At 58.3% G+C, this 24,159-nt stretch overlaps 1 protein-coding gene across 10 annotated transcripts; it reads left to right on the top strand.

The window, feature by feature from the left end:
• The first annotated feature begins 251 nt into the window (after nt 1–251).
• On the top strand, nt 252–23,629 carry MFN2 (mitofusin 2). Of its 10 annotated transcripts, none has more exons than XM_012722404.1 (22): nt 252–450; nt 1,048–1,162; nt 1,313–1,385; nt 1,659–1,797; nt 2,166–2,250; nt 6,547–6,725; nt 9,650–9,785; nt 12,043–12,205; nt 12,679–12,803; nt 13,422–13,530; nt 13,618–13,725; nt 14,680–14,833; nt 15,028–15,095; nt 15,230–15,351; nt 15,872–15,998; nt 16,588–16,692; nt 16,904–17,006; nt 17,414–17,634; nt 18,212–18,367; nt 19,665–19,861; nt 20,603–20,737; nt 21,901–23,629. In XM_012722404.1, the coding sequence occupies exons 6-22, from the start codon at nt 6,551–6,553 to the stop codon at nt 21,968–21,970; spliced, it is 2,274 nt and encodes a 757-aa protein (XP_012577858.1). In that variant the 5' UTR covers nt 252–450; nt 1,048–1,162; nt 1,313–1,385; nt 1,659–1,797; nt 2,166–2,250; nt 6,547–6,550; the 3' UTR covers nt 21,971–23,629. The 10 variants fall into 10 exon arrangements, with proteins under 10 accessions (XP_012577858.1, XP_012577860.1, XP_012577854.1 ...); XM_012722406.1 differs by having other exon boundaries at nt 2,183–2,250; XM_012722400.1 differs by lacking the exon at nt 2,166–2,250.
• Nucleotides 23,630–24,159: the final 530 nt, after the last annotated feature.

A 24,159-nucleotide genomic window follows, 5' to 3' on the forward strand; every position in this document is an offset into this window, starting at 1 on the left:
GAATTCCAGAGCTGGCACAGGCTTGGAGGTCAGGCTCTAGGGCAACAAAAAAAAGAGCGGGAACCGCTAATCCACGCCCTTGTTTTCTTTGCCCCTTGACAGCTCGAGGCCCCGCCCCGCCCCGCCCTGACGGGCGCGGGGCGGAACTACAGCTCCCATGATGCCGCGTGAGTCCCGAGGCTCTACGTCATCGGCTTGGGACGCTCCGGAGTCGGGCGAGCGCGCTGCGACGCCTCTCCAGGCGCTGAGCCGCGGGACCCTTGACCCATCAGGAGCAGTGGGGCGGGAACGGCTGAGTTCCGAGTCCACAGTCTCCCCGAGGCCAGCGCGGCAGACCTGTGGCGGCTGGTGACGCGCGCAGACCCCGACCTTTCTCCCGCCTCTCCCCGGGGTGGCGCTCGCTGGTGACGTCGGCGGTATGATGGCTGCGGCGAGGCCGGGAAGGTGAAGGTGAGAGGGCGAGCGCTTCGGGGTGGTGGGGATCCGCCCGGCTCTTTCTGGCGAATCTTGAGCAGCCTGGCGTGGGCCGGTGACCCGCTGGGACCCTGGGGTTTAGGGGTCCGGGAAGGCGGGCGTCTCCAAGTTTAGGCCGCGCCGCCGATCGTTCGCGGCCCCGAGAGGAGGGGGCGGGACGCGGGAGTCCGACTGCGGCTGGGGGCCGGGGGTCCCCCTGATACTTCATGTCCTCCCCACCTGCCCAGTCTCCGCGGCCACATCCCATCCTGCCTCTTTCCCGCTGCTCATCCAGCCCTCTGGAAGTATCAGCATCTTTTCAACACATCATAGCCTTCCACATCACCATCGTAGCGCCCTGCCCAGGTCTAGCCCCACTTGGGACACTTTCCTGCGCTCTCCGACGGTGGTCTCACTGGGCTGTACGGCCCTTGAGGGCGGGGACTGTTTCTTATTCTTCCCTACCTCTATCGCCTAGCGCACACAGAGGGCACACGGAAAATGTTGCACCATTACTTGTTCAGATGCTTGCCCATCCTCTCTTGTAATTCTTCACTGCCTATTTCTTTAACTTCTCTCTTGCTTTCCTCCCAGATAGGGCCCTGATTACCGCCCTTTCCACCTCCAAGGCTGGAGTAAGGCAGTTCCACTTAATTGAAAACAAGTGCGCTTTGGAGTCAGGAGAGATGGTATTTCAGTTCCCAGCCTGGTCAGTTAACTAACAGTCTATACATCTTTTAAGCATTCCAAGCCTCTGCTGCTCCATTGAACTGACAATTAAGTTATTTTCCAGCATTTTCCATACACATAGGCCTTCAACAAGTTTGACTTCTTTTCCCTTGCCCTCTCCTGTTTCCAGTGCTCAGTTCTGCAATCCTTGAGCCTGGTCCTTGCCCTGATTCTACTCACACCTCTCCTCTCACCCTTCGGAGGTATCTTTAAGGGGACCCCTGCTTCTCTCCAGCGCATGGCTGAACGTGGGTTTGTGCACACCCAAGGCTGACCCTACACCACACCTGTGTGTTTGTTTTTCCCAGCACATTTCCTCCCATACCTTAGTAGCTCAGTGACTAAGTTTCCTGCAGGGATGCTTGTTTGGCTTTAAACTGTAGTAGCTATGTTTTGCATACCAGGTTTGTGTGCTTGTTATTACGTATTTATTTATTTTGCTGTCTGTTGACATGTCCCTTTTCCTTTCTAATAAGTCAGAACTGGTGGAGTCAACACAATCAGTAGCCAACCCCAACTTGAGCCAGCACAGAGGAGAACTCAAATTCTTTTCATCTTTTTGACTCCAGCCATGTTCACGATGCCTACCCTGTGAGGCCTCTCAGCAGCTAAAAAGTAAGTGGCGGCTGTGCTCTCTGGCACCCAGGATCTGGGTAGAGGGGAAGTGTCCTGTGGCCAGTCTCTGGGATGGTCATCTTTGCACAGAGCCAGGCGTTTTTCCTACCTGTGTTGAAAAAATACTGTGTCTCCTTTCTGCTTCCATGGATTTCTCTGCTGCATCCTAGAAAAAGGCCGATGGTTCAGAAAGTGGCGGGAGCTCCTGGGTTCTCTGAAGATTTAGTCTCCATTTCCCTTGCTTGTCCTCTGCTGTGTCGGCTCTTCCCCCGCTCTCTGCCTCGCAGCGGTCAACTCCTTATCTCAGTTCCTCTGAGAGCCTGCTCTGCTCCCTTTATCCTGTATGCTCTTTTGTTTCAATTTCTCAGCTTCTCCTCTGTTCCAGTTGTGCCAGCAGACGATCCGTGGATCCATTTTATTTTCCCTGCTAGGAGTTGCTGTGCATAAAACTGGGTAAGGAGGTGGTGTGGATTCAGGGTCTGTGCTTGGGATCCAAACACACCATGCAGTGAATTTTGCTGCTGCTATCCCTACACCCTAACAGCTAATACTCCTCGACTAATAGCCTAGGCTGAGGCAAAGAGCGTGATAACCTCTGAGTGCTAATAGCCGTCTTGGTTTAGAACTGGGTTTGTTTCAGGTGTTAAAAATGTTAAAAATGTGCTCCTGGCATTTCATGGGGCGGGAGAGAAAGACTACCAGGATGAAAGTGGCTTTTCCTAAATGTGATCCTCAGGGTTAAAAACTGTCAATCACAGCCTTTGTGAAATGCTGCATGAAACGGATGTCTTTGCAATTGGCCTTTCTTCCCAGAACATTTACAGGGTACAAGTGGAGGGTGTTGGATACGGTGCTTTCCAAGTTGGTCTACTATGAAGCCCTTGATGCTTGGGTGCACTGATGCTCTGTGGATCACCCTGGGGGAAATGCTGCTGTGAACTCTGAACCTGTGACCTCCAGAGTGATAGGCGTGACAGATTGAAGCAGGCTGCTTAGTGTACAGCTGGCCTCGAGCTGGACTGGTCTGGTCCAGCTGCGCCGGAACCACCTTGCCCCCCTCTAGTGAGTCCTGCGGTGAGGTGAGCACTAGCAGAGCTTTCCAGCGGAGGAACAGGAACCCAGCGGCCTCCCACCACCTTGGAGGAGTTGGAAGCCAGCAGGCAAAGCCCCACAGTAACGGGCCCTTGTGTCTTGGCTTGTTTCTGTGTAGTTTGCAAGTTGGTCCTTTTCTCTACATAACATACTCCAGTTTTCTCTGGAATCTGGAAGGTTTGTTCAGCTGTCTGACTCATTGAGCTCCAAATTATTAGGAAATTGATGGCGGGGGGCCGGGGAAGAGGCAGTTTTTTTTTTTTTTTTTTTTAAGAAAAAGTGGTTTTGTGTATTCCAGGGCACACAAAGAGGGTAAGATGGTATTCTCCCTATAAAGCATTCCCGTTCACATTCTCATGGTTGTGGATGAGGAAAGCAGAGATGGAAATAGTCAGGGCTCTGTCAGCCATGGACTCTAGATGGGAGACAGAGTGATAGAAAACCAGAAGTCAGCCTGGGTTGTTGTACTCCGTGGAGACATCAGGGAAGACTTCCTGGAGGCAGTGACTCAGCAGTTGTGTCTATAAAGACAGTAGGAGTAAGTGGATCAAAAAGGAAAGAAAGTTCCAGACTGGAAGCAGCATGTACGGCACAAGCCAGTCTTGGCTTGGGTATTAACAGGGCCGGAGAGAACAGACAGTTTGGAGGGGCTGATGGGAGGTGGGTTCCTCATAAGAGGGAAGAGGTTTGGCGCAGGCAGTGGTCAGATAGCACTGGAATCCTGGACCAGCTGGACTCAGCAGACCTTGTAACCTTGAGGCGCTGAGGTGCACGCGTGTGTGCCTTGCTGAGCACTGACTTTCAGTTCACACCCTTTGGGCTGCAGTGCCCAGAACTTAAAAGCATTTGCTTGCCAAAGCCCAGCTGCTCTGCAAATGTGCTACCTTCAAGCAAGTCACCTCTGGCACTGGGTGCTGCTGATCCTCACCCCTGAGCAGACTTTATTCCACCCGGTGGCAATGGGCGGGGAGCTGTGGGTGGGGAGCTGTGGGCATGCCAGGGGAGTTGCCTCTGCACTTCCCCGCGGGCTGGGCGTTCTTGGGGCGAGTCGGGTGCCGGCGGTTTCCTGCTGCTGCTGCCTTGTGCCCTGTCACGCTGCCTTTGGGCTAGGCTGTGCTCGAGCACCCCACTGGTGGTGGTTCTGGTTTTCTCACAGTGGCCCCTTGCACACATGTCGAATCTCAGGTTCTGAAGTTAACTGCTGTGCTGGGGTTTATCAAGCCCCGGAGTAGCACCGTCGCCTTTTGAGCCCAGCCCTGACCCACAACCGCATCTGTGGGCTGCATGGGCCCTTCCCAGGCCTCGCCTCCTGTCGCTGGCTCCCTGTGCGGCTGCTCCGTCCTCTCTGTGAGACTCTTACCTGCTGGGCCACGGCAGCCTGGCTCTGCCGACTCTCCTTTGCTGCTTTGGAGGACCCAGTGGACTTCCCCGAGCCCTCTCAGATGTCTGCTGTCTTTCGTACTTCAGCCCAGCCCTATTAAAGCAGGGCTTCCCCGCTAAGAAAACCTCCCAGTTGTGGCATTTTGCCGAGGAGGAAAGAAGATATGGACATATGGTCACTCCTCCCCAGAAAGCCTTAAGGTCACAAAATGATTTGTAGATTTAGGCAAATATGTGGATTCCCGTTTGCCTGTGGTCTGTCCTGCCTACTCTTTGGGGTGGTCAGCTCCGAAGAGCCAGATTTCAGTAACTGTGCACTTTTTCCAGATGTTCTTTCTCCTTCATGGAAACTTAACAGTGCTCATTGGAGGTTTCTTTTTTTTTTTTTTTTAAAGATTTATTTATTTGTGCATACAGAACTGGGGTACAGACCAGAAGCTCAGGGGCAGTGAGAGGCTTCACCAGAGACAGAGTGGGGAACAGAACAGGCAGATTGATGAAGTACACTGCTGAGGGGAGCAGCAGGCGGGTCAGGAGAGGTCTGCCGCGCCATGTGGTCACCTCCGGGGCAGGCGGGGATCGAACTCATGCGGAAGTGGCTTTAGCTTCTTTGTGCTGTGCTTTAACCCGCTGCGCCACCAGGGAGGGCTGGAGGTTTCTTTTTAAAAATTTACGCAGACAGAACTAGGGTACAGGCCAGAGGTGTGGGGGCAGTGAGGGGATTCACCAGAGACAGAGTGAGGAACAGAACAGGCAGATGGACGAAGTACACTGCTGAGGGGAGCAGCGAGGAGACAGGAGCGGTCTGCTGCACCCTGGGGGTCACTCCCTGGTTGGGGCTGGAACTCCTGCTGCAGTGGCTGTGGACAGCTTCTTAGTGCTGCACTAAACTGTTGCCTCACCAGGGAGCGCCCCTCATTGGAGGCGTCTGTGTGTGCTTGCTCCTGAGCTGCGCCTGTCTCCCAGAGCGGGTCAGGTGGAGAGATGGAGCTGCTGTGTTAGGAATCTGGGGAGTGTCGGAGAGGGTAGAGCCAGGCACCAGCCATGCACACCCCACCCCCCATCCTCGGGCTCCTTTCATCTTTGGCTTCTGGAATGTACGGGCCCTGTCCAGAAAGCAGCTTTGTCCAGGGTCGCCTCTGGGACTAGGGACTTGCAAGCCACACCTGGGTGCCACCTTTCTGGTCTGTCTCCTTGGCTTTGACTAAAGATCTCTGGGACTGTGCAGTCCCGTCTCACAGGCCCCAGGGTGTTCTTGCTACTTGAAGAAAATTGGCTAAATGTGTGTGGTTGAGGGCAGGACAGCCACCCTCACTCAGGAAAGCAGACTGTGGCTCTACACAAGCGTTAACAGTGCTTCTCTCAGAATGGCGGGATTTTGGATTTTTTCCTTACCGCTTCCAAAGTTGCTACGGTGCACACATTTATAATGAAAGAGCACCAGTTTTTATTTTTTAAAGATTTATTTATTGATGCATACAGAGCTGGGGCAGAGGCTCAGGGGTGGTGAGAGGCTTTACCAGAGGCAGAGCGGGGAGCAGGACAGGCAGATCGACGAAGTACATTGCTGAGGGGAGCAGCGGGCGGGCCACGAGAGGTCTGCCATACCATGTGGGGGTCGAATTCGTGCTGAAGAGCTGCGACTTTAATGTGTTGCACCACTAGGGAGGGCCCTTTCCAAAATTTTTTAAGTCAGCTGTAGAATTAGGTCTCTCCTCCTCGAGGATCAGCCTGCCTTGTTCACTTCCTACCAAAACAAAAACCAAAGCCTGTTAGGAATGAGGGCCCCGGGGACCTGGACAGCAGGGGAGGATGGGGAAAGTCAGCTGGCCTTGAACATCTCTTGGCTTTCACTATTCGCTGCTTTTTCTCAGGCGGGTGAGGTACAGGAAGTAAAGGGGGTGTCTGACATGCTTTTCTGCCTAAGACTCAGTGGAAGGCTTCTCTGTGTGTGACCTGGTCGTCCTCCCTGTTGTGAGGTACACGGCAGGGCCTGTCACAGTTCACAGACAGGGGACCGCCGCGCTGGCCTGGCCTGAGCGTCCTGCCACGGCGTCTGGGTGCCCACGCTGGTGATGGGGGCTGGGGTGTGTTCTCAGAGGTCCCTTCCTGTCTTGAGATGCTGGCTCTTATCTTGTAACCCCCGATCTAGTCCTGGAGAGTCCCGTGTTCTTGGTGGACCCTAGAGCTGGTCCCAGTCCCCCGCTGCACCCTGCTACACCCCTCAGGGACACCCAGCTGGCTGCTCCGCTTCACTCTTGTGCTCTTCTCTTGCAGCGCAATGTCCCTGCTCTTCTCCCGATGCAACTCCATCGTCGCGGTCAAGAAGGATAAGAGACACATGGCCGAGGTGAACGCCTCTCCGCTCAAGCACTTCGTCACTGCCAAGAAGAAGATCAATGGCATTTTTGAACAGCTCGGGGCCTACATTCAGGAGAGCGCCGCCTTCCTCGAAGGTGAGATGGGCGGCCTGCTGGCCAGGCCCCGCCTCAGTTTGGATACTTACTGAGGTGGCAGGACTTGCGGGTGGGAGGCACAGCCCTGTTCTCAGGGTCTTGTGGCCCTGGGCTCCAGGGGGTCAGGCCAGAAAAGCAAGAGCCTGTCATTTAAGAATCCCACATGTTCTGTGCTCTCTGGTCGTGAAGATTGTTGGCTCCGCTGGGCTTTACCCAGGTGCCGCTGACGCAGAGCACAGGTGTTTTCCTTGACACCAGGCCTGAGGAGCTGGTCGTCCCTGACCAGGGTGTTCTGTCTGATATTTTTAGGTTGGCTACAGACAGGACTGTGAATAGGAGACTGGCGTCACCCACGCCTCTCCGCATGTTGCTAATTCGAGCCGGCCTCTTGTCCCTGCCCTGTCAGCGTGGGGGTGGTTCTCTGGGCCCTCACGATCCAGTGCCAGCTTTCTCAGGCTTCCTCTCCAGAATGCTCCCTGGAGATGGTCAGTGAGACCCAGAAGCCGAGTCTTTTCGGCCCTTGGTTCCTTCACCTGTACAAGAAGGGCCCAGGTAAAAGCAAAGATTTCCAAGTTCAAGTCTGCAGAACGTGAGGAGTTCAGTGGCGCGGCCACACAGACCCACTTGTTCCCGCCAGAGCAGCGGGGCTTTGGGTGCGCCACGTACTGGGCGGCTAGACGAGGCTGCCGTTGCAGGAAGAGTTTGCCCGGGGCTGAGTGTGTGTCACCCAAGTCCTCAGGCTGAATGGAAGGCCCACCGCGACGGTGAGTGGCGGTGCTAGGCCATGAGGATGAGGCCTCGTGAAAGACGGTGCCTTGGGGGAAAGACCCCATCAGCCCCCAGCTCTCCTCTGCCACATGAGGTCGCAAGGGAAGTCCGAGCCTGGGGGACCTTCACCCTGCCAGGCTGGCGCCCTGATCCCAGCTGTGCGCGGAGCCCTGCTGCTGCCTGTAAGCCTCCACTGCAGTCTGTGGTGTTTGGCTACGGCGGCCAGACAGGCTAAGGCTGCGCGCCCTCCCCGGGCCTGGCGCTGTGGCGAGAGGAGGTGCGCCCTAGAGACGAGACTTCCAAATCCAGATTCTGAAGTTACAGAGCTGGAGTTGGCATGCCAGGTCACTACCCATTCAGTGATCAGAGCCCGGTTGGGCAGGCGCTGGGCCTGCGGAGAGGGGGCAGGCCAGGCCGTACCCCAGAGCCCAGCCCAGCCCAGCCCTGCGTGGTGCCTCCGCACTGGATAGCGCTGGAGACCAGCAGGAATTCGTGAGGGTGGTGTGGTGGCGCTTCCCTTGGGAAGCAGGAGGCCTCTCCTGTTGGGGCTGACAGAGGAGTAGTGTCGTCAGCAAATGCTTGGGATGGCTCTGGCTGGGGGAGGGGATAGGTACTGCCTGGGACTGTTCTCGAAAAGACTGGGGAGAGCTTGTCGGCCTTCTGGCTGTTTCATTTGATGTAGTCACGTGACTGAGCCAGCTCCCTTGGAGTACATTCGATGGCCACACCCACGTGCCCAGCAAGAGAGGAATACTGCTGCCCCTGGGCAGGGCGTCAGGTGGATGTGGGGCGGCCTTGGTCCCTTCCTCTCATGGCACCGGCTGCAGGGCTGGTGACAGGCCGGCACTGCAATGCCTCTCGTGCCCGGGGCTTTGAGAGCGTCCTCCCGGTGGTTTGCAAGTGTTTTGGTCCTTTGGGCTGCTCTAACCAGAGTAGACGAGGCAGCCTGTAAGCGACAGCTTTATTGCTCAGTCGTGGAGGGTGTCCGGTCTAGATCCAGCAGGCACCGTGTCAGCGCGCGCTTCCTGGGCTGGACCGTTCTGTGGCCTCACGTGTAACCGCAGGGCTGAGAGCTGGCGGGGACACTGACCCCAGCTGTGAGCGCTCCACTGGCGGGCCCAAAGCACTGCAGGCCCAGGCGCTCAAGTGCCGTCATCCCATCAGCTGTCACATGGGAGGACACGGCCCTGGGCACTCGTGTGAGCTAAGGGGTGAGTCCCGCTTACTCTGCAGCCAGCTGTGCACCTTCCTGGCACACGTCCTGGATGGGAGGGCTAGAGTCTGCCCATTTTCCTCCACCTGGGATAACTTGTTGTCTGCTGGTCAAGAGCCCAAGGACACAGCCATGCAGTGACCCCAGTATCTGCTGGCATAGCAGGTACCCTGCTGCCTGCTGGGACGGGACAGTGTGCCGCAGGCAGCGAGCTAGAGGCTTCCACTGGGCGAGGCCAGTACTGAGGAGCCCAGACAAGGGCCTGACTCTCGTTGAGGGCCAGAAAAACTTCCTAGGGGCAGTTGACTCCAGGCTAGACCAGAGGCTAAGAGAGAGTGAGCGGCGTGTGGGGTGAGGTGACGGCAGCGCTGAGGGAAACCCAGGTGATGAGGCAGCGTGGCGCCTGTGGGGTGGGGCAGTGGAGCGTGTGAGGCAGGAGGTGGCCTGGGTCTGACCAGGAAGGGTCTTGGGAAGGTGCCCAGTGTGGGTAAGAGCCGCCTCTGAGCCAGGCTCAAGTCTGACCTGATTTGGGGGTTGAATGAGAGGGGTTTGAAAAGTGGTTGCAGTGAGAACTTTGTCTTTTGTCGAGAGTAGCTTTGTTATCTAGTAAGTAAATAGACACCAGTAAATGGCAGTGAGCAGTCATCACATGCCAGCCACCATCCTTGGCACGTGGTGTGCTGGAATTGACTTTAGCGTGGAGGTAGGCACCTGCATTTTCAGGGCGAGGAAACTAGGACCCAGGCAGGTTTGTTTGCCTGAGGTCGCAGAGCTGGGAGTGGGACCCAGCGCCTCCCGCCCTGGCATTGTCCCGCCCTGGACCTGTCTCGCCAGCTGTGACAGCAGCCACTGCTGTGGAGCCCGCCCCGAGCCGGCTGCTTCCCGACTGGTGACTCTGCAGCTCCCGGCCTCGTCGTGACCACCTGCTTCCTGTCTCTCCTAGACACCCACCGGAATGCAGAGCTGGACCCGGTTACCACAGAGGAGCAGGTGCTGGCTGTCAAGGGCTACCTCTCCAAGGTGCGCGGCATCAGCGAGGTGCTGGCCCGGCGGCACATGAAAGTGGCATTTTTCGGCCGGTGAGTCTTGAGACCCTCGCACCTGCTTCCTTCCTGGCTGGCAGGGAAGGGCTGGGTCAGAGTGTTATTAGCGCCCCAGGTCGAGAGCAGCTGCCGCGCCTCAGCGCTCATCACGCTCCTGCTTGCTTTATTGTTTTGAATTGTGAACGCACGTGGCATGGAATTTACGTCTCGGCCAGTCTGAGTGTCCAGGTCAGTGGTGTTCACATTGTGCCACTGTCCCTCTCTCGAACGTTCTCGTCTGGCAACACCAAAGCTTGCCCGGTGAACAGCTCCCCGTCTTCTCCTTCCTGGTTTCCCTAGTGACGGCCCAGGGCGCACAAGGGCTCTAGCAGCCAACACGTGCGTTCTGTTGTTGTTGTTTTTTTAAGATTTATTTGTTTATGCCTACAGAACTGGGGTACAGGCCAGAGGTACAGGGTGGTGAGAGGATTCACCAGAGACAGAGTGGGGAGCAGAACAGGCAGATCGACAAAGTACACTGCTGAGGGGAGCAGGCTGGTCAGGAGAGGTCTGCCGGGCCATGTGGTCACCTCTGGGGCCGGGATCGAACTCACGGTGAAGCGACTGTGCAAGCTTCACGGTGCTGCGCTTTAACCTGTTGCACCACCAGGGAGAGCCCACTCTCTGCTTTTTTGCTATCCCCCCTCCTCATGGGCATGATGACTCCCGGTGGTCTGTATTTGCAGTGCCCTGCGGATGACAGACGCTGAGGGTCTCCTGTGCTGCTTGACAACTGGTGTGCCTTTTTAGAAGTTTTTTGCTGTTTCGAGCTGTGGGAAGTCTTTCTGGGCTCTGGGTATACCCTTATCAGACATGTGGTTTGTAGGTCGCATCTCCCGCTCTGGCTGGCCTTGGACTCCACTGAATGTGTCCTTTGATGGGCAGAAGTTTGTCATTTTGCTGGAGTCCTCTGTGTCTGTCCAGACTTTGCTGCCTGTAATTTTGGTGTCTTTTCTTTAAGATTTATTTGTACATCCAGAACTGGGGTACAGGCCAGAGGTCCTGGGTAGGGGGCGGTGAGAAGATTCACCAGAGACAGTGGGGAACAGAACAGGCAGGTTTACTGGAATCCATCGCTGAGGGGGAGCAGCGGGCGGGTCAGGAGAGGTCTGCCACGCCATGTGGGTGACTCCCCTGGCCGGGGATCGAACTCAGTTGCAAGTGAGTCCCCATCCCCCACTTCCGTTGCCACTCAGAAGTCCAGGCTGTCACCTGTGCTTCTGTAGTGACTGGCTAGAAATTGGAGGGTTCATGACCCCAACTAGAGCTCAGTTAACTTGCTTGCAAGGCTCACAGAGCCAGGGGAAGGCTGGTTTATTGGCAACAACGGTATGAGGGACTCCGATGTTCAGCCAGAGAGGCTGACGGCAGCAGGGTCCTGAACGCAGGAGCTTCTGGGTGTGTGGAACTGGGGTGTGCCACCCCTCCTTCACGTGATGCCTTCAGCAACTCCAAAACTTGTCACATCTGTGTTCAAGCATCCATCGGAGCTTCGTCTTTGGCCCTTTCTTTTCTCTGAGAGTTGGTGGATGGAGCTGAAGGTTCCAGTCCTCTGGTCACTGGTCTTTCTGCTGACCAGTCCCTCCCCTGGGCTCTCTGGGGCCCCCCCCCTTGAGTTGCCTGTTTCACAAATGGCATGCTCAAAGGGGATACCTTAGGAATGAGAAGAGACCCCACCCCTGAGGGAATTCCAAGGATTTGAGGCACCCTGTGCCAGGAACTGGAAGAGAGACCAGAACATCACCACACCTTTAACAACAGGTGTCTGGACAGGTTGGGTGCTGTGTGTGCGGTTGTCACTGAAGGGCAGGGCGGTGTCTCGGGTCTCGGTGACCTGTGGCCTCAGTGTCTCTGGCTGCCGTTGCTTCATCTTCACCTCAGAGGTGTGGCCCTTGCTTGTGAGCAGCAGCTAGGACAGAGAGCCTGCTGAGGAGAGGGTGTGATCTAGAATGCTGCAGCGGGCGCCTGTGGCAGGCGGTCACCCGGTGTGGGGCTTTGTGTGTGAGGGGGCGCACGCCGGGAGAAGGCAGGGACAGTCATGTGCTCACTGAGACTGAGGGGCGCGTGCAGGTCATTGGTGGTGATGGCCAGAGCACATGCCAGGCCCGGGCCTGGGGTGTCTCTCCACCCACTTTCTGCATGCCTGGGTACAGATGTCGCTGCCGAGACCAGGCTTTGTTCTTCCAGGGCGGGAACCTCCAGGGAGCCTCAGACTAGGGTGTTAGTGCCCCTGCCCAGCTGTGTGTCCCCGCAGGACGAGCAACGGGAAGAGCACAGTGATCAACGCCATGCTCTGGGACAAGGTCCTGCCCTCTGGCATTGGCCACACCACCAACTGCTTCCTGCGGGTGGAGGGCACGGACGGCCACGAGGCCTTCCTCCTCACAGACGGCTCTGAGGAGAAGAGGAGCGTCAAGGTGAGGGCGCTGTGGGGGCCCAGCCCCTTGACCACCAGCACAGCCTTCAGGGCAGGGCCCTCTGGGGGGACCTGTGCTAGAACTCAGGGACCCTGTTCTGACCTGGCAGTTAGGAGCTGTGGCGCCTCAAGGGGGCACCGGACTCCAGAGCAGGAGATGCCCTGGTGCACTGCCAGCCGCACACCTGCCCTCCTCCCCTTTCTCGGGCCTTCTCTGAGGCCGCTCCCCAGGCCTGTGACCGACACATCCTCTGGGGCTCATTTCGGTCCATGAGGTGTGAATGCAGAACGTGCCCAGCTGTAGGGTGACATTCAAGAAAAAGTTTAAAAGAGGAGCAAAGATCAGCTGATTCTTACAGCAGCTCCCAGCTCTGCTTAAGGGAGACATGAAAGAAAGGAGCCCCAGGTTGGCCGCGGCCTCAGGCCCCTGCGCCAGAGGTGCAGCCCAGCCGCGAATCCTCCCTTCCCTGCCAGACGGTGAACCAGCTGGCGCATGCGCTGCACCAGGACGAGCAGCTGCATGCCGGCAGCCTGGTGAGTGTGATGTGGCCCAACTCCAAGTGCCCACTGCTGAAGGATGACCTCGTGCTGATGGACAGGTAAGGGGACGCACCTCCGCAGGGCGCCTCACGGGCACCAGGCCTCCCTCTCTGTGTGTCCGGTGCAGCCCCGGCCCTGGCACTGCTCTGCTGAACGCTGGCTCCAGCACACCCCTCGTCCTGGGTTTCTTCCAGGTCTGGGCCCCGTCTCCAGCAGCATGAGGACGTCCCAGCGATGTCGTAGATGGGTGGGCGGGACGGAAATTCGGGAAAGTTCTCAGCCTCAACCCAGCGTTAGCATGTGTGTCGGGGAGCTGGGTCTGTGTCGTAGTTTATTTTTCGAAGGAACATGTCACCCTGCTTTGGGGACAGGGTGATACTGGGGAGTACGATACTGGACTGACATGAGTCAAAATGGGCCCTAGTTACACGTTCCCAAAGTGCAGTGACCAGTCAGATTTTTGTAAAACTGATAGATAAATGCACGTGGCAAAAAGCACATTTTCACACAAGCTGGACGCTCGTGAGGTGAAAAGTCAAATCCCCGTTTCGGGCCAGGCCCAGTCTCTCCCCCGTTTGGCGAGGTTTCCCCGCCGTGGCCTGGCTGCCTCAGGTCGCTGACAGCGGGGAGAGGGCCAGGCTGTGCCTACCCACTGCGTGTTTGCCCCTCGCCCCTAGCCCCGGCATCGATGTGACCACAGAGCTGGACAGCTGGATTGACAAGTTTTGCCTGGATGCTGACGTGTTTGTGCTGGTGGCCAACTCGGAGTCCACCCTCATGCAGACGGTAACCCCCGCTGCGTCCTGCTCCGTGCTCCCGGGGCCGCCGCGGCTGGCAAGGCCCCGCCTCCACCGTGGTCTTTCTCCCTGACAGGAAAAGCAGTTCTTCCACAAGGTGAGCGAGCGCCTGTCCCGCCCAAACATCTTCATCCTGAACAACCGCTGGGATGCGTCTGCCTCGGAGCCTGAGTACATGGAGGAGGTGGGTGCCTGCTGATTGTTGGCACGCCCCACAGCGGGGCACGTGCCTCTCCAGAGCGAGCTTCTCTGCAGATGTCCCCAGCCATTGGGGTCGCCCGATGGCTTTATAAACGCTTCCTGTCGGCATTCCTCCCGATCCTTCTCCTGTGTCTTCCGCTCTGTGAGAACTTGCATCCCGGCCGTCAAAACTCCCTAGCACATCCCCTAGGGCTCCTGCTCACTTTGGTTCCTAAAAATTCACCCTAGAGCAGGCTCCCCCTTAGGAAGAGACGCAGGAGAGGTTGAGAGAGGAGTGCTGAGTAATCGTCTGACTGACACGTCAAATTTCTTTCTGTGTGAAATGAAAGTGAAAGGGGTGACAGGCGGTGACAGTGGATGACACGGAATGCAGCCAGCGGGCAGGGCGGGGGGTTCTGGCTGGCTCCTCAGCCCTTCTGGAAATCCGACTTCGTCTCCTGTGAGAGGAATGCGGTAGGGTTCTCGCGAGGACGAAGTCTGTTGACACTGAGGAAAGTGCCGGCCTGGGGCACGTCCACAGCTGGCTGTTAGCAGCTTTTGGTTCTAGGGGTGGGACGAGGGACTTCAGGGCCGGGAGGGTTTCCTGGTGGTGCCTGTGCACCGTCCAGCCCTGGGGCCCTTGGCTGTGGGGTGAGGGCCAGGCCGAGGTCTTGCCCCCAGGCGCCTTTTTCTGGCCCGCAGAGTGAAATGCTGCATAGACTCTTTAACAGGAGGCGGCTGGGGGTGCGTTTGGGTGTTTCTGCTCGAATGGAAATGAACTATCCTGCTGCACCCTAGGAAACCCCCATGACTTCGGTCCTGGGTGCTGATGGCTAAGAACAGAGGAGGTGTACGGGGAAATGGGGCGCACTGCGTGCTACCTGCTCTTCAGAAAAGAGGCACGGGGGCCCACCTGCACCCCACCCCGGCCCCATCCGTTCCTCTGCTTGGGTTGCAGGTGCGGCGGCAGCATATGGAGCGTTGCACCAGCTTCCTGGTGGATGAGCTGGGTGTGGTGGATCGCGGCCAGGCTGGAGACCGCATCTTCTTTGTGTCTGCCAAGGAGGTGCTCAATGCCAGGATCCAGAAGGCCCAGGGCATGCCTGAAGGAGGTGACATGGGACGCGCTCTGTGCGCCTTTCCTGGGGGTTTGAGTCACTGGGCCTGGCGCTAGGTCAGCCGGTGGGGAGAGGTTCTGAGGGAGAGCCCGTGCTTCCCCGCCGAGTGGCCAGATAACTTGGCTTAGGGGTTTTTTTCACCATTTTCTTGCAGTTGTGTATAGACTAACGTGGTGCAATTCTCCTAGGAGGCGCTCTGGCCGAAGGCTTTCAAGTGAGGATGTTTGAGTTTCAGAATTTTGAGAGGAGGTTTGAGGTGAGTCATTGATTCTGGAAGCTGCTGGTTCTGTGCCTACCCAGTGCTCGCCGGCATGTCCTGGCAGTGAGAGCCAGAGCCCCGGCCTGGCGACCTCTGGTGGCTCTCCCTCCAAGCACCTCTCGTCCTTACAGGAGTGCATCTCCCAGTCTGCAGTAAAGACCAAATTTGAGCAGCACACGGTCCGGGCCAAGCAGATAGCCGAGGCGGTTCGCCTCATCATGGACTCTCTGCACATCGCTGCTCAGGAGCAGCGGTAAGAACTGGAGGCTGGGCGGGCAGAGGCGGTGCTGGGAGATGCCAGCCCCGGGCTGAGGGGGCCGGGCTTGGGGCCTGCCACAGCGTGCATCTCTGGGTTCCCAGCAGGCCATGCGAGGTGCCCTGAAGCCACCTGCTAAGGAGGCCGTGGGTGCCCCTCTGCTTCCTGGTCACGGCCCCATGTGTCGCCTGCACAGCCTGTGTGGGCCGCCTCGGCCCAGCCTTCTCAGAGCCTGAGGCAAAACACATAAAGGAAAGGAAGCAGACTTTTTGGAAAAATTAAAATGTAGGAAGGTACAGCAGACAGTATAAGACCACCTCGCTTCCACCACACACAGCCGACCGTGCTTGCTCTCTGTTACTCTAAAAGTTAAAGTAAAACAAGGAAAAAGTGCTAAGCACCCTTTGACTCTTCGGCTGCTGGTCCAGTATCACTGCCGTTCCTCACAGGTGACTGTGGCCGTGCTCTGGGTGTGCTCGGTGAGGGGAGCCGAGTCTCCAGCGGCGCTTTCTTTCAGGGTTTACTGCCTGGACATGCGTGAAGAACGGCAGGAGCGACTGCGGTTCATCGACAAACAGCTGGAGCTCCTGGCGCAGGACTACAAACTTCGGATCAAGCAGATAACGGAGGAGGTCGAAAGGCAGGTGAGGCCTGGGGGAAGCGGCTGCAGAGGCGAGTTGGGGTGCTAAAGTGAGAAAGCAGACAGCCCCCTCGCAGGGCCACCCCAGCCTTCCAGGAGCAAGGTATCAGCCGGTGACGCACGCAGAGCCCCGCAAGCTCCCCCGCTCCCCGCTTGGCCCCCTCCTCACCTAGGGTGAGTCTGACATCCCTCAAAACCATACACTCCATCCGCTGAGAGTGCCGCTGGTCAGAGGGGGAGTCCAGGGGGCTGGGGTCCCCACCATTCCCCTGGTGCAACCCCATGATCTTCTGTTAAAGATGTATCTATGCACACAAGAACAGGGGTGCAGGCCAGAGATACGGGGGATGAGCAGGTTCACCAGAGACAGTGGGGAGCAGAACAGGTGGATCTACTGAGACACACTGCTGAGGGGAGCAGCGGGGAGACAGGAGGGGTCTGCTGTGCCCTGGCGGTCACTCCCTGGCCGGGGATCGAACTCGTGCTGCAGGGGCTGTCGACAGTTTCATAGCACTGTCTTTGACCCCTGCACCACCAGGGAGGCCCACCACATTCCTCTTGAGGTCCAGCAGCTGCGTTTCCTCCCGCTGCAGGTGTCCACGGCGATGGCCGAGGAGATCAGGCGCCTCTCTGTGCTGGTGGACGAGTACCAGATGGATTTCCACCCTTCCCCAGTTGTCCTCAAGGTGTATAAGAATGTGAGTCAGTGAGCAGTAGAAGCTCTTGGCAGCCCTCTGCCTCCCCTCCCCCCCAATTCCTTTAGGCTGCTGGGTAGACTCCCCCAGCGGATAGTGATTCAGGACCTCTGGTCTGGGGGACATGGCTGACCAACCTTGAGGCCTCCTCAGCCTTGGTCCCTAAAAGAAACTCGGGGTACTGCTGCCTCTGACCGCTCTGTGCTGGTTGCAGGAGCTGCATCGCCACGTCGAGGAAGGGCTGGGCCGCAACATGTCTGACCGCTGCTCCACAGCCGTCACCAGCTCCCTGCAGACCATGCAGCAGGAGATGATAGGTCAGTCCACGTCGGGCTGGGGCCCAAGCGCCCGGCTGCCCACAGACCGGCTGGAGGCCGTTCTGCAGAAAAATGGCTTTTCATTATCTGTCACCTTTTGAGTCAACTCGATACTTGTAGGTCCTGGGCCGATGTCACGGGTTCACTGCACAGATAAACTGGCGTGCGTTACCACGGCCGCCAGAGGCGGCGACGCTGGCCTTCCCTTAAACCCCACGAGGCCAGCATGCTGGGTGTGGACCCTGAGCCTGTGCAGCCCGAGGCGAGCTGGCTGCCTGCCCGAGCGCGGGCCCCCTGGCCGGGCTGCCAGCGTCTTGGCTGCAGCTGGCTTGGCCCCGCTCAGAGAGCTGGCACTGCCGTGCCCGGGCCTGAGCTGATGTGCTGTCCCCCCATTCCCTTCCCGACAGACGGCTTGAAGCCCCTCCTTCCTGCCGCCGTGCGGAGTCAGATAGACGTGCTGGCCCCTCGGCAGTGCTTCTCCCTCAGCTACGACCTGAACTGTGATAAGCTGTGTGCAGACTTCCAGGAGGACATTGAGTTCCACTTCTCCCTCGGGTGGACCATGCTGGTGAACAGGTTCCTGGGCCCCAAGAACACGCGCCGGGCCCTGATGGGCTATAACGACCAGGCAAGCTAGTCCCTCGCCCTCGGGCGTCGAGCGCAGCTCCCCTGCCTCTGGCACGTGACTTCTGCAGGCCTCCCCGCCGTCCGGAGCACTGCACCCTGGTCACGGTTTGGGCCACAAAGCAACCTGGCCTCATGCCAAGCACTGGTATTGGTGAAGTTACAAGTGCCAGCCCTGTGTCTCTGGCGCATAGGGAGTTGTGTAACGAGGAAACATAGCTGCTGACGGAATGTGTCCCGCTACTGCTGCAGGGCGCGTTTTAAAATTCAGGCGTCAAACTCCAGCCTCTGTGCCACGTGAAGGCCGTGTGCCCGGTGCTCGCCCGCGGCCGACCCTGGGGCTGCTGAGCCTGCAGGCCGCTCGCGCGCCTTCGGTCTCCCCGGCGCCCCCTTTGGGTCTGTCGAGCAGCTACACGCATTTTCCCCTTTTTCGGTTTCCCTTCGGAATCCAGAGTCACTCGCTGTGACCTGTTGCAGGATTCCTAGCCCTGAGGGTCGCTGAGGTGTTACAGGAGTGCTGGGGTGCAAGAGTGCAGGGGTGCCGGCCGCGTCGTCCTCACCCTCCGCCTGTTTCTCTGCAGGTTCAGCGTCCCATGCCGCTGACGCCCGCCAACCCCAGCATGCCGCCCCTGCCCCAGGGCTCACTCACGCAGGAAGAGCTCATGGTTTCCATGGTCACTGGCCTGGCCTCCCTGACGTCCAGGACCTCCATGGGCATTCTCGTCGTTGGTGGCGTGGTCAGTGACAAGCCCTGCTGGGGGAGGGTCAGGGCTGGGTGGCCCAGTTCTGGGGGTTCCCTGCACTTGCCAGCCCTTCAGTAGCCTTCACATCCCTCAGCACCTTTCCCACCCACGCGCTCTCGTGGGACGCGGCTTTCGTCCTCTGCCACCTGCCCATGTAACCTGACCTCCAGGTAGCACCGCTCCCACTTCACAGGCAGCCTCTCTGGTTGCACACGGTTAGAATTTGGACCCTGGCTTTGTCTGCTCTGAAGGCCCTGGTCTCTTTCCTGTGGGCCTATACCAGGTGATGAGCAAGAGACTGACCTGAGAAATCCACAAGCCTGGCTCTGAGAGGTGGGCACGGCCAGGAGTTCTCATTGTGGATGAGAAAACAGAGCAAAACTTTCAGGACTTTAGACAAAAAGAGGCCACGTGAGGCTTGACCCCTCTTCTCTCCGCCTGCTGCTTTCGGTGTCTTGCTCGCTACCTGAGGCCTGAGATGGCTCTCTTGATAACTGGGCTGTTCCACTTCCTGTCCAGGCCACACTAGAGACAGTAGCTTACGCCTTGAGCCTTTCAAGGTGAGCAAGTTAGCTCTGTCACGGCCATTGGGTGTGTGAGGGTGGCAGGATGTGACCCTAACCAAAGGGCCAGGGCCGCCTCCCTCGTCTGACTGGAGTGGGCACAGCCGAGGCCCTCTCCCTTGGTTTGCAGACAGCGCTCTGGTTCTTTCATGTGAACCTCGAGCTGGCCGAGGTCATTTGCTGAGACGCCGATGCGTAGCAGTGACGGGCAGTCTCTTGTTCCATCCCAGCAGCCCTGGGAGTTAGGTGGAGGCCACTTTGCCTGCTTGGGAGGAAACAGGTGTGTGGAAACTCGGGGAGACACACACCCTAGATGGCAGGTGCCTCAGTCTTGCTCTGAGTCCAGTGCTTTCTGGCTGGAACTGCACTCATGGCTTCGGCCCAAGCGTGGCCAATCAGACGAGAAAAACCAGCTGCCAAGGAGGAGCGTGTGGGGTTCTGCTTGTGAGTGGCCCCTGTGTGACTGTTGCTTCAGGAGATGCGGCATTTCTCTCAGAATTCTGCATGCCCACGTCCCTCAGTTCAGGACCTGTGGCCCACTGCAGCTCCAGCTAGTGCAGATCTCTGACTTCCTGGCCTCCGTGGGTTCAAAGGAGGCAGCAAAACAGGTGTTCTGTCTAGAAGGTGCTATGCAGGCTCTCAGATGGGGCCTTGGGTCACCCCTGGAGCGTCAGGGCCGTGTGGACAGGAAGCACGATGGGAGAGGCTCCCTGACGCTGTCTCTGCAGGTGTGGAAGGCAGTGGGCTGGCGGCTCATCGCCCTGTCCTTTGGGCTCTACGGCCTCCTCTACGTCTACGAGCGTCTGACCTGGACCACCAAGGCCAAGGAGAGGGCCTTCAAGCGCCAGTTTGTGGAGTATGCCAGCGAGAAGCTGCAGCTCATCATCAGCTACACGGGCTCCAACTGCAGCCACCAAGTCCAGCAGTGAGTGGCCTGTTGGCCCTGGGCTCGCTGGCTCCTGCGCTCAGGCCTTCCTCGGGTGGCTCGGCCCCACCTCTCTTCTCAGCCCACCTGGAAACCATCACGACCGTGGCCTTGGCTGTGCAGTGCCAGCATTGGGGCCAGGCTAGGGACAGCGTGTGCTGGGCAGGCCTCTGGCCCCCAAGGAAGAAGGCCCGGGAGAGGTCGGACAGCATTGGAGGCTTGTCTTGCAGGGTGTAGACTTGGCTTTGAAATTCTGTGCCACGGCTCGTTCCTCCTGGCACGTCTGAGGCTGACGGGGATGGGCTGCCTGATGGGTGGGACGTGAAGGTGTCGGCCCTGACTGCCCTGTTTAGAGTGTGACTGGCCCTTTGCTAGGTGTCCTGCATCTGAGTTTTCTTTTTCTTAGCCAGCCCTTAAAGGTAGACTTTTGATTGTCAGTCACTTTTACAAAATAAGTGATTGAAAGGAGAAGAGTCATTGCTCATCTCCTCAGCTGACAGCAGAGCCAGAGTCTAATCCTGGTTCTCATGCCCGTGCCGGGCACTGTTCTGTGTGACGCCCAGCATGCACAGCCTGGTTGTTGCAGGGAGGACCCTGCCAGACCAGGCCTGGCATAGGGCAGAGCCCCCAGCAAGAATGGAAGGGCCAGCTGCCGCTGCCACCCCTCTCTGGGTGGGTTCAAGCTCCCGAGGACCTTGTGCACCGTGGCCCTGGGGCCCGGCTGATCTGTGTCCCCCACAGGGAGCTGTCCGGGACCTTTGCTCATCTGTGCCAGCAAGTTGACGTCACCCGGGAGAACTTGGAACAGGAAATCGCTGCCATGAACAAGAAAATTGAGGTTCTTAATTCACTTCAGAGCAAAGCAAAACTGCTCAGGTGAGGTTGGCCCCGGGCGGCAGGAGGCGGGAGGCTGGTGGGGTCTTGGCCGGCGGGATTCAGCGCAGTCTCATGCTAGTGTGCTAGACTGCTGGGACCAGAGTGCTGGCTGCACTGGCGGCATGACAGGGCTCAGTTACTGCCCCAGGGTGCAGGCAGACACAGGGTGCTGTGGAGCGACGGCTCACTGGCACCTTCGACCTCCCTTCAAGGTCAAATCTCATATTTTTGTGAAAAGGAAAATTGGGGCCTCAGAGGCCCAGTCATGTGCTGGGGGGACAGTGCCTCCCAGAAGCAGGAGAGTCCTGCTGTGCTTGGTGCGGGTGCCCTCTGACCTCTGCACGTTCACTGTCTCACTGTCTTCTGTGTGCTGGGCACCCTGGCCAGGCGCCCCCACCTTTCTCCTCCTCCTCCTCCGTCCCTCTTGAGCAGAGGGGAGGCGTGACCAGCACGGCCGGATCGGGTCCCCGGCCTGCACAGTCCTGTTGACTCAGCCTCCGTAGCAGCTTGCTGGGGGTCCAGCTCAGCACTCGGGCCCCAGCTCCTTCCTGGCACTCGTGTCTGGGAAGGTCTCTGAGCTTTTCTGCGTCATTGTTTTCATCTGTGATCTGGAGTAAGATTTTGTGACCACCACAGAGCACGTGTCACTGCCTGTAGAAGTCCCCGGCCCGTTGGGCGGAGATAGCATCAGCACACAGGACCCTGCTTCCTGCCCCTCCCACACCCCCGCCCCTGACGTCAGCGCCTGGGGGACCACAGTGGCCAGTGGACTTTCCCTGCTCTGCTGATGCAGATGGGCCCTGCCCATCTCTGCCTGCAAGAAGCTATTTTCTAGGGACACCCCACTCCTGCTCTGGGGGTAGGGGTGGGGGAACTGTGTCTCAGCTGCTTGTCTGCCTTGGGGGGTGGGGGGGTGAGTACCTGGACCCTCACTTGGCAGGCAGGAGAACCGAGGGAAGCCAATTTGGGCCAGAGACCCGATGTCCAGCTGCCCCACCGAGTACCCCAGGAAGTGGCTTCCGTTCTGGACCTCACTGTCCTCATCTGTACAGTGGGGGCTTGCTGGAGGGTGAGGCTGTGGCCAGGCGTCCTTGAGTAGCTGGCATGCCTGGCGATGCTCCCTGCGAGCGCTGTCCCGTTCTGAAGCAGCCGTTTCTTTGCAGGAATAAAGCCGGTTGGCTGGACAGCGAGCTCAACATGTTCACGCACCAGTACCTGCAGCCCAGCAGATAGTGGGCCACCGGCGGAGCCTCCCTGGAGGGCGGCGCTGCCTGCAGAGGGGCTGCCTCCTGGCCAGGCGGCTCCCGGCGCCGCTGCCGCCGCACGGCGAGATTGAGTGTGTCCGTCTCAGACTGGCTCAAGCCCTTCGTCGCTAGTTATTTCCCCCGCCTTTGCCTGCCGGTGCAGGAAGATCTTCCAGCTCACCCCTGCAGGAGAGTTTTTAAGTTGGCAACTTTGATGGCATGGTACCGACAGGGGTGTCTGCTCTGCTCTGTCAGCCCATTTGAGACTCACTTGACCGCTTGATAAGACCTTGGCATCTCCCAGCATCACGGAACCTCAGCGGGGAGCCCCCCCGGTATCAGGCAGACGCCCTCTCCAGCAACACTAACCCAGCCGGCGCTCCCGGGAGAAGCCTCCTAGGGGACGGTGGGGTTTTCTTCTCAGAGCACAGCAGCAGTAGTTCCAGAAGTGCATCCAGGCCTGTGGCTCGTGTGGCAGTTTGGTCCTTCAGCTCTGACGCTTCATCCCGCTGGCAGCCTTTTACATGGTGATGGTGGGGCTCCGTGCGCTGGGGGCCCAGGGTAGGCGGGCCCTGTGCCGTGGGGGGAAGAAGAGGTGCTGCGGAGGCGACTGGAGTCGTGAGGGAGCTTACGGGAGTGGTGTGTGGAGAGGGGTGTCCCGGGCGTGGGCTGATACCAGTGGCCCCTCGTTCTGGTTTCAGTCCTCGGCCCTTGCCGTCTGGTTTGATCATTGGTCAGAGAGAGTTTGGTTGGGATTGTTAAAGGAGGTAGAAGAAGGAAAGATGGTGGGAGAAAGGACCTGGGTGAGCGCAGAACTGGGCCCTCTGACCTCACTGTAAGGGGCTCCTGGGGCCTGAGCCTCCCGCCCCCAGCTCGGGGGCATCCCTGTCACGCCCCCGCGGAGATGTCCCCACCGCTCCCCCGCCTCGCTCAAGACTGGGAAAGACCAGCCCCGGCCTCCCATGCTCCCCGCTCCCCGCTGCCTCTGACTGACACGTGTGGCCTCGCGTTGACTTTGAGAAATGTTTCTTGTGGTTGAGTTTTGGGATCGTCACTGGTGGAAGTGGGGCAGCTTCCGTCTCCGGGGCGTTCGCCACCTGGACAGGCAGCCTTCGCTGTGCAGACCAGAGACCCGAAGCCAGCAGGACTTTCCCAGAGGAGGCAGCTCCCTGCTGGGTGGCGTGGGGGGGGCCTTGCCCCCCCGCCCTGCACATGCCCTCAGCCTTCCCCGTTACGTGGCCATGAGTAAGGGCCTGGTGTGGCTGGGGGTGCCCCAGACGATGGTCCCCTCACAGCGTGTCAGAAAAAATCAGTGTCACACAACCCGAATGAATTTCGTGCTTTTTGGAGAAAAAAATGACTTAGAATAACTACACATGAATTTTTTAAACGCAGCCCCTGGGTAGTAAACGCAATTTTGAGTTTCATTTCCTACCGCTGCGGGAGAGACTTTCTGAAAGTATCACAAAAAGCACTTTATTGTCATGCTGCTAACCTTGTTCTGTTTTTATGTTCTTTTGCTGGAGTGTGAGACATGCTTGACACAGCGAGTTTCCTCTGATGTATTTAAGGTGATCTACTTGCCTGAGTTACTCCTGTATCATTGCTGATAATATTGGAAACTAAAATAAAGCCGGTTGGAAACCCTCGGCGGAGTCTTTGCCTCCTCAGCCCTCGGCCCCACCCGCCCCTTTGCCAGCCTGACTGCCCGCTGCGTTAATAGAAATGACCTTCGCTCTGTTTCGGGGAACTTCCCGCTCTCTTCTGTCTGCTGTTCTCCTCTTGGAAGGAATCTGATACTCTCAGAACGGCAGGCGTTAACTGATCGTTGGGGACCAGGAAATCTCGAGTGATTTCTCGACAGATTTCGCCGTATCTCTAAACCATTCGTTTTTCACTTCAGTGACTCACACTGGTCCACCCTAGTCTGCCTTCTGAGAACTCGCTTGTGACCTTTTCTCTGTCTCTCATCTGAAGGGCCTTTGGCGGCTGTGGCGGGACTGTCGTCCCCTGGCCCGCCACCCCTGGCGCCTGGCCTGTGGCGCCATCTCGCCGGTGCTGCTCGCGCCAGGCAGAGGCCCCCTCGCATGATGGCAGCCTCGCCCTCACATCCCCAGGCCACAAACACAGGGTGTCCTGGGCCCCCCACAAGCCCGTGCGTGACCGAGTTCCGCCTTC

This window comes from Condylura cristata, unplaced genomic scaffold (assembly GCF_000260355.1).
Source record: "Condylura cristata isolate star-nosed mole 26May11 unplaced genomic scaffold, ConCri1.0 scaffold00008, whole genome shotgun sequence".
In the NCBI taxonomy this organism is placed as follows: domain Eukaryota; kingdom Metazoa; phylum Chordata; class Mammalia; order Eulipotyphla; family Talpidae; genus Condylura; species Condylura cristata.

Excerpts from the sequence above, each read along its gene's own strand:
- MFN2 (XM_012722404.1), top strand. The coding sequence starts at position 6,551 with ATGTCCCTGCTCTTCTCCCGATGCAACTCCATCGTCGCGGTCAAGAAG. Across the intron at positions 15,096-15,229 it reads ATTTTGAGAGGAGGTTTGAG|GAGTGCATCTCCCAGTCTGC; the intron begins GTGAGTCATTGA and ends TCGTCCTTACAG. Across the intron at positions 17,635-18,211 it reads TGATGGGCTATAACGACCAG|GTTCAGCGTCCCATGCCGCT; the intron begins GCAAGCTAGTCC and ends GTTTCTCTGCAG.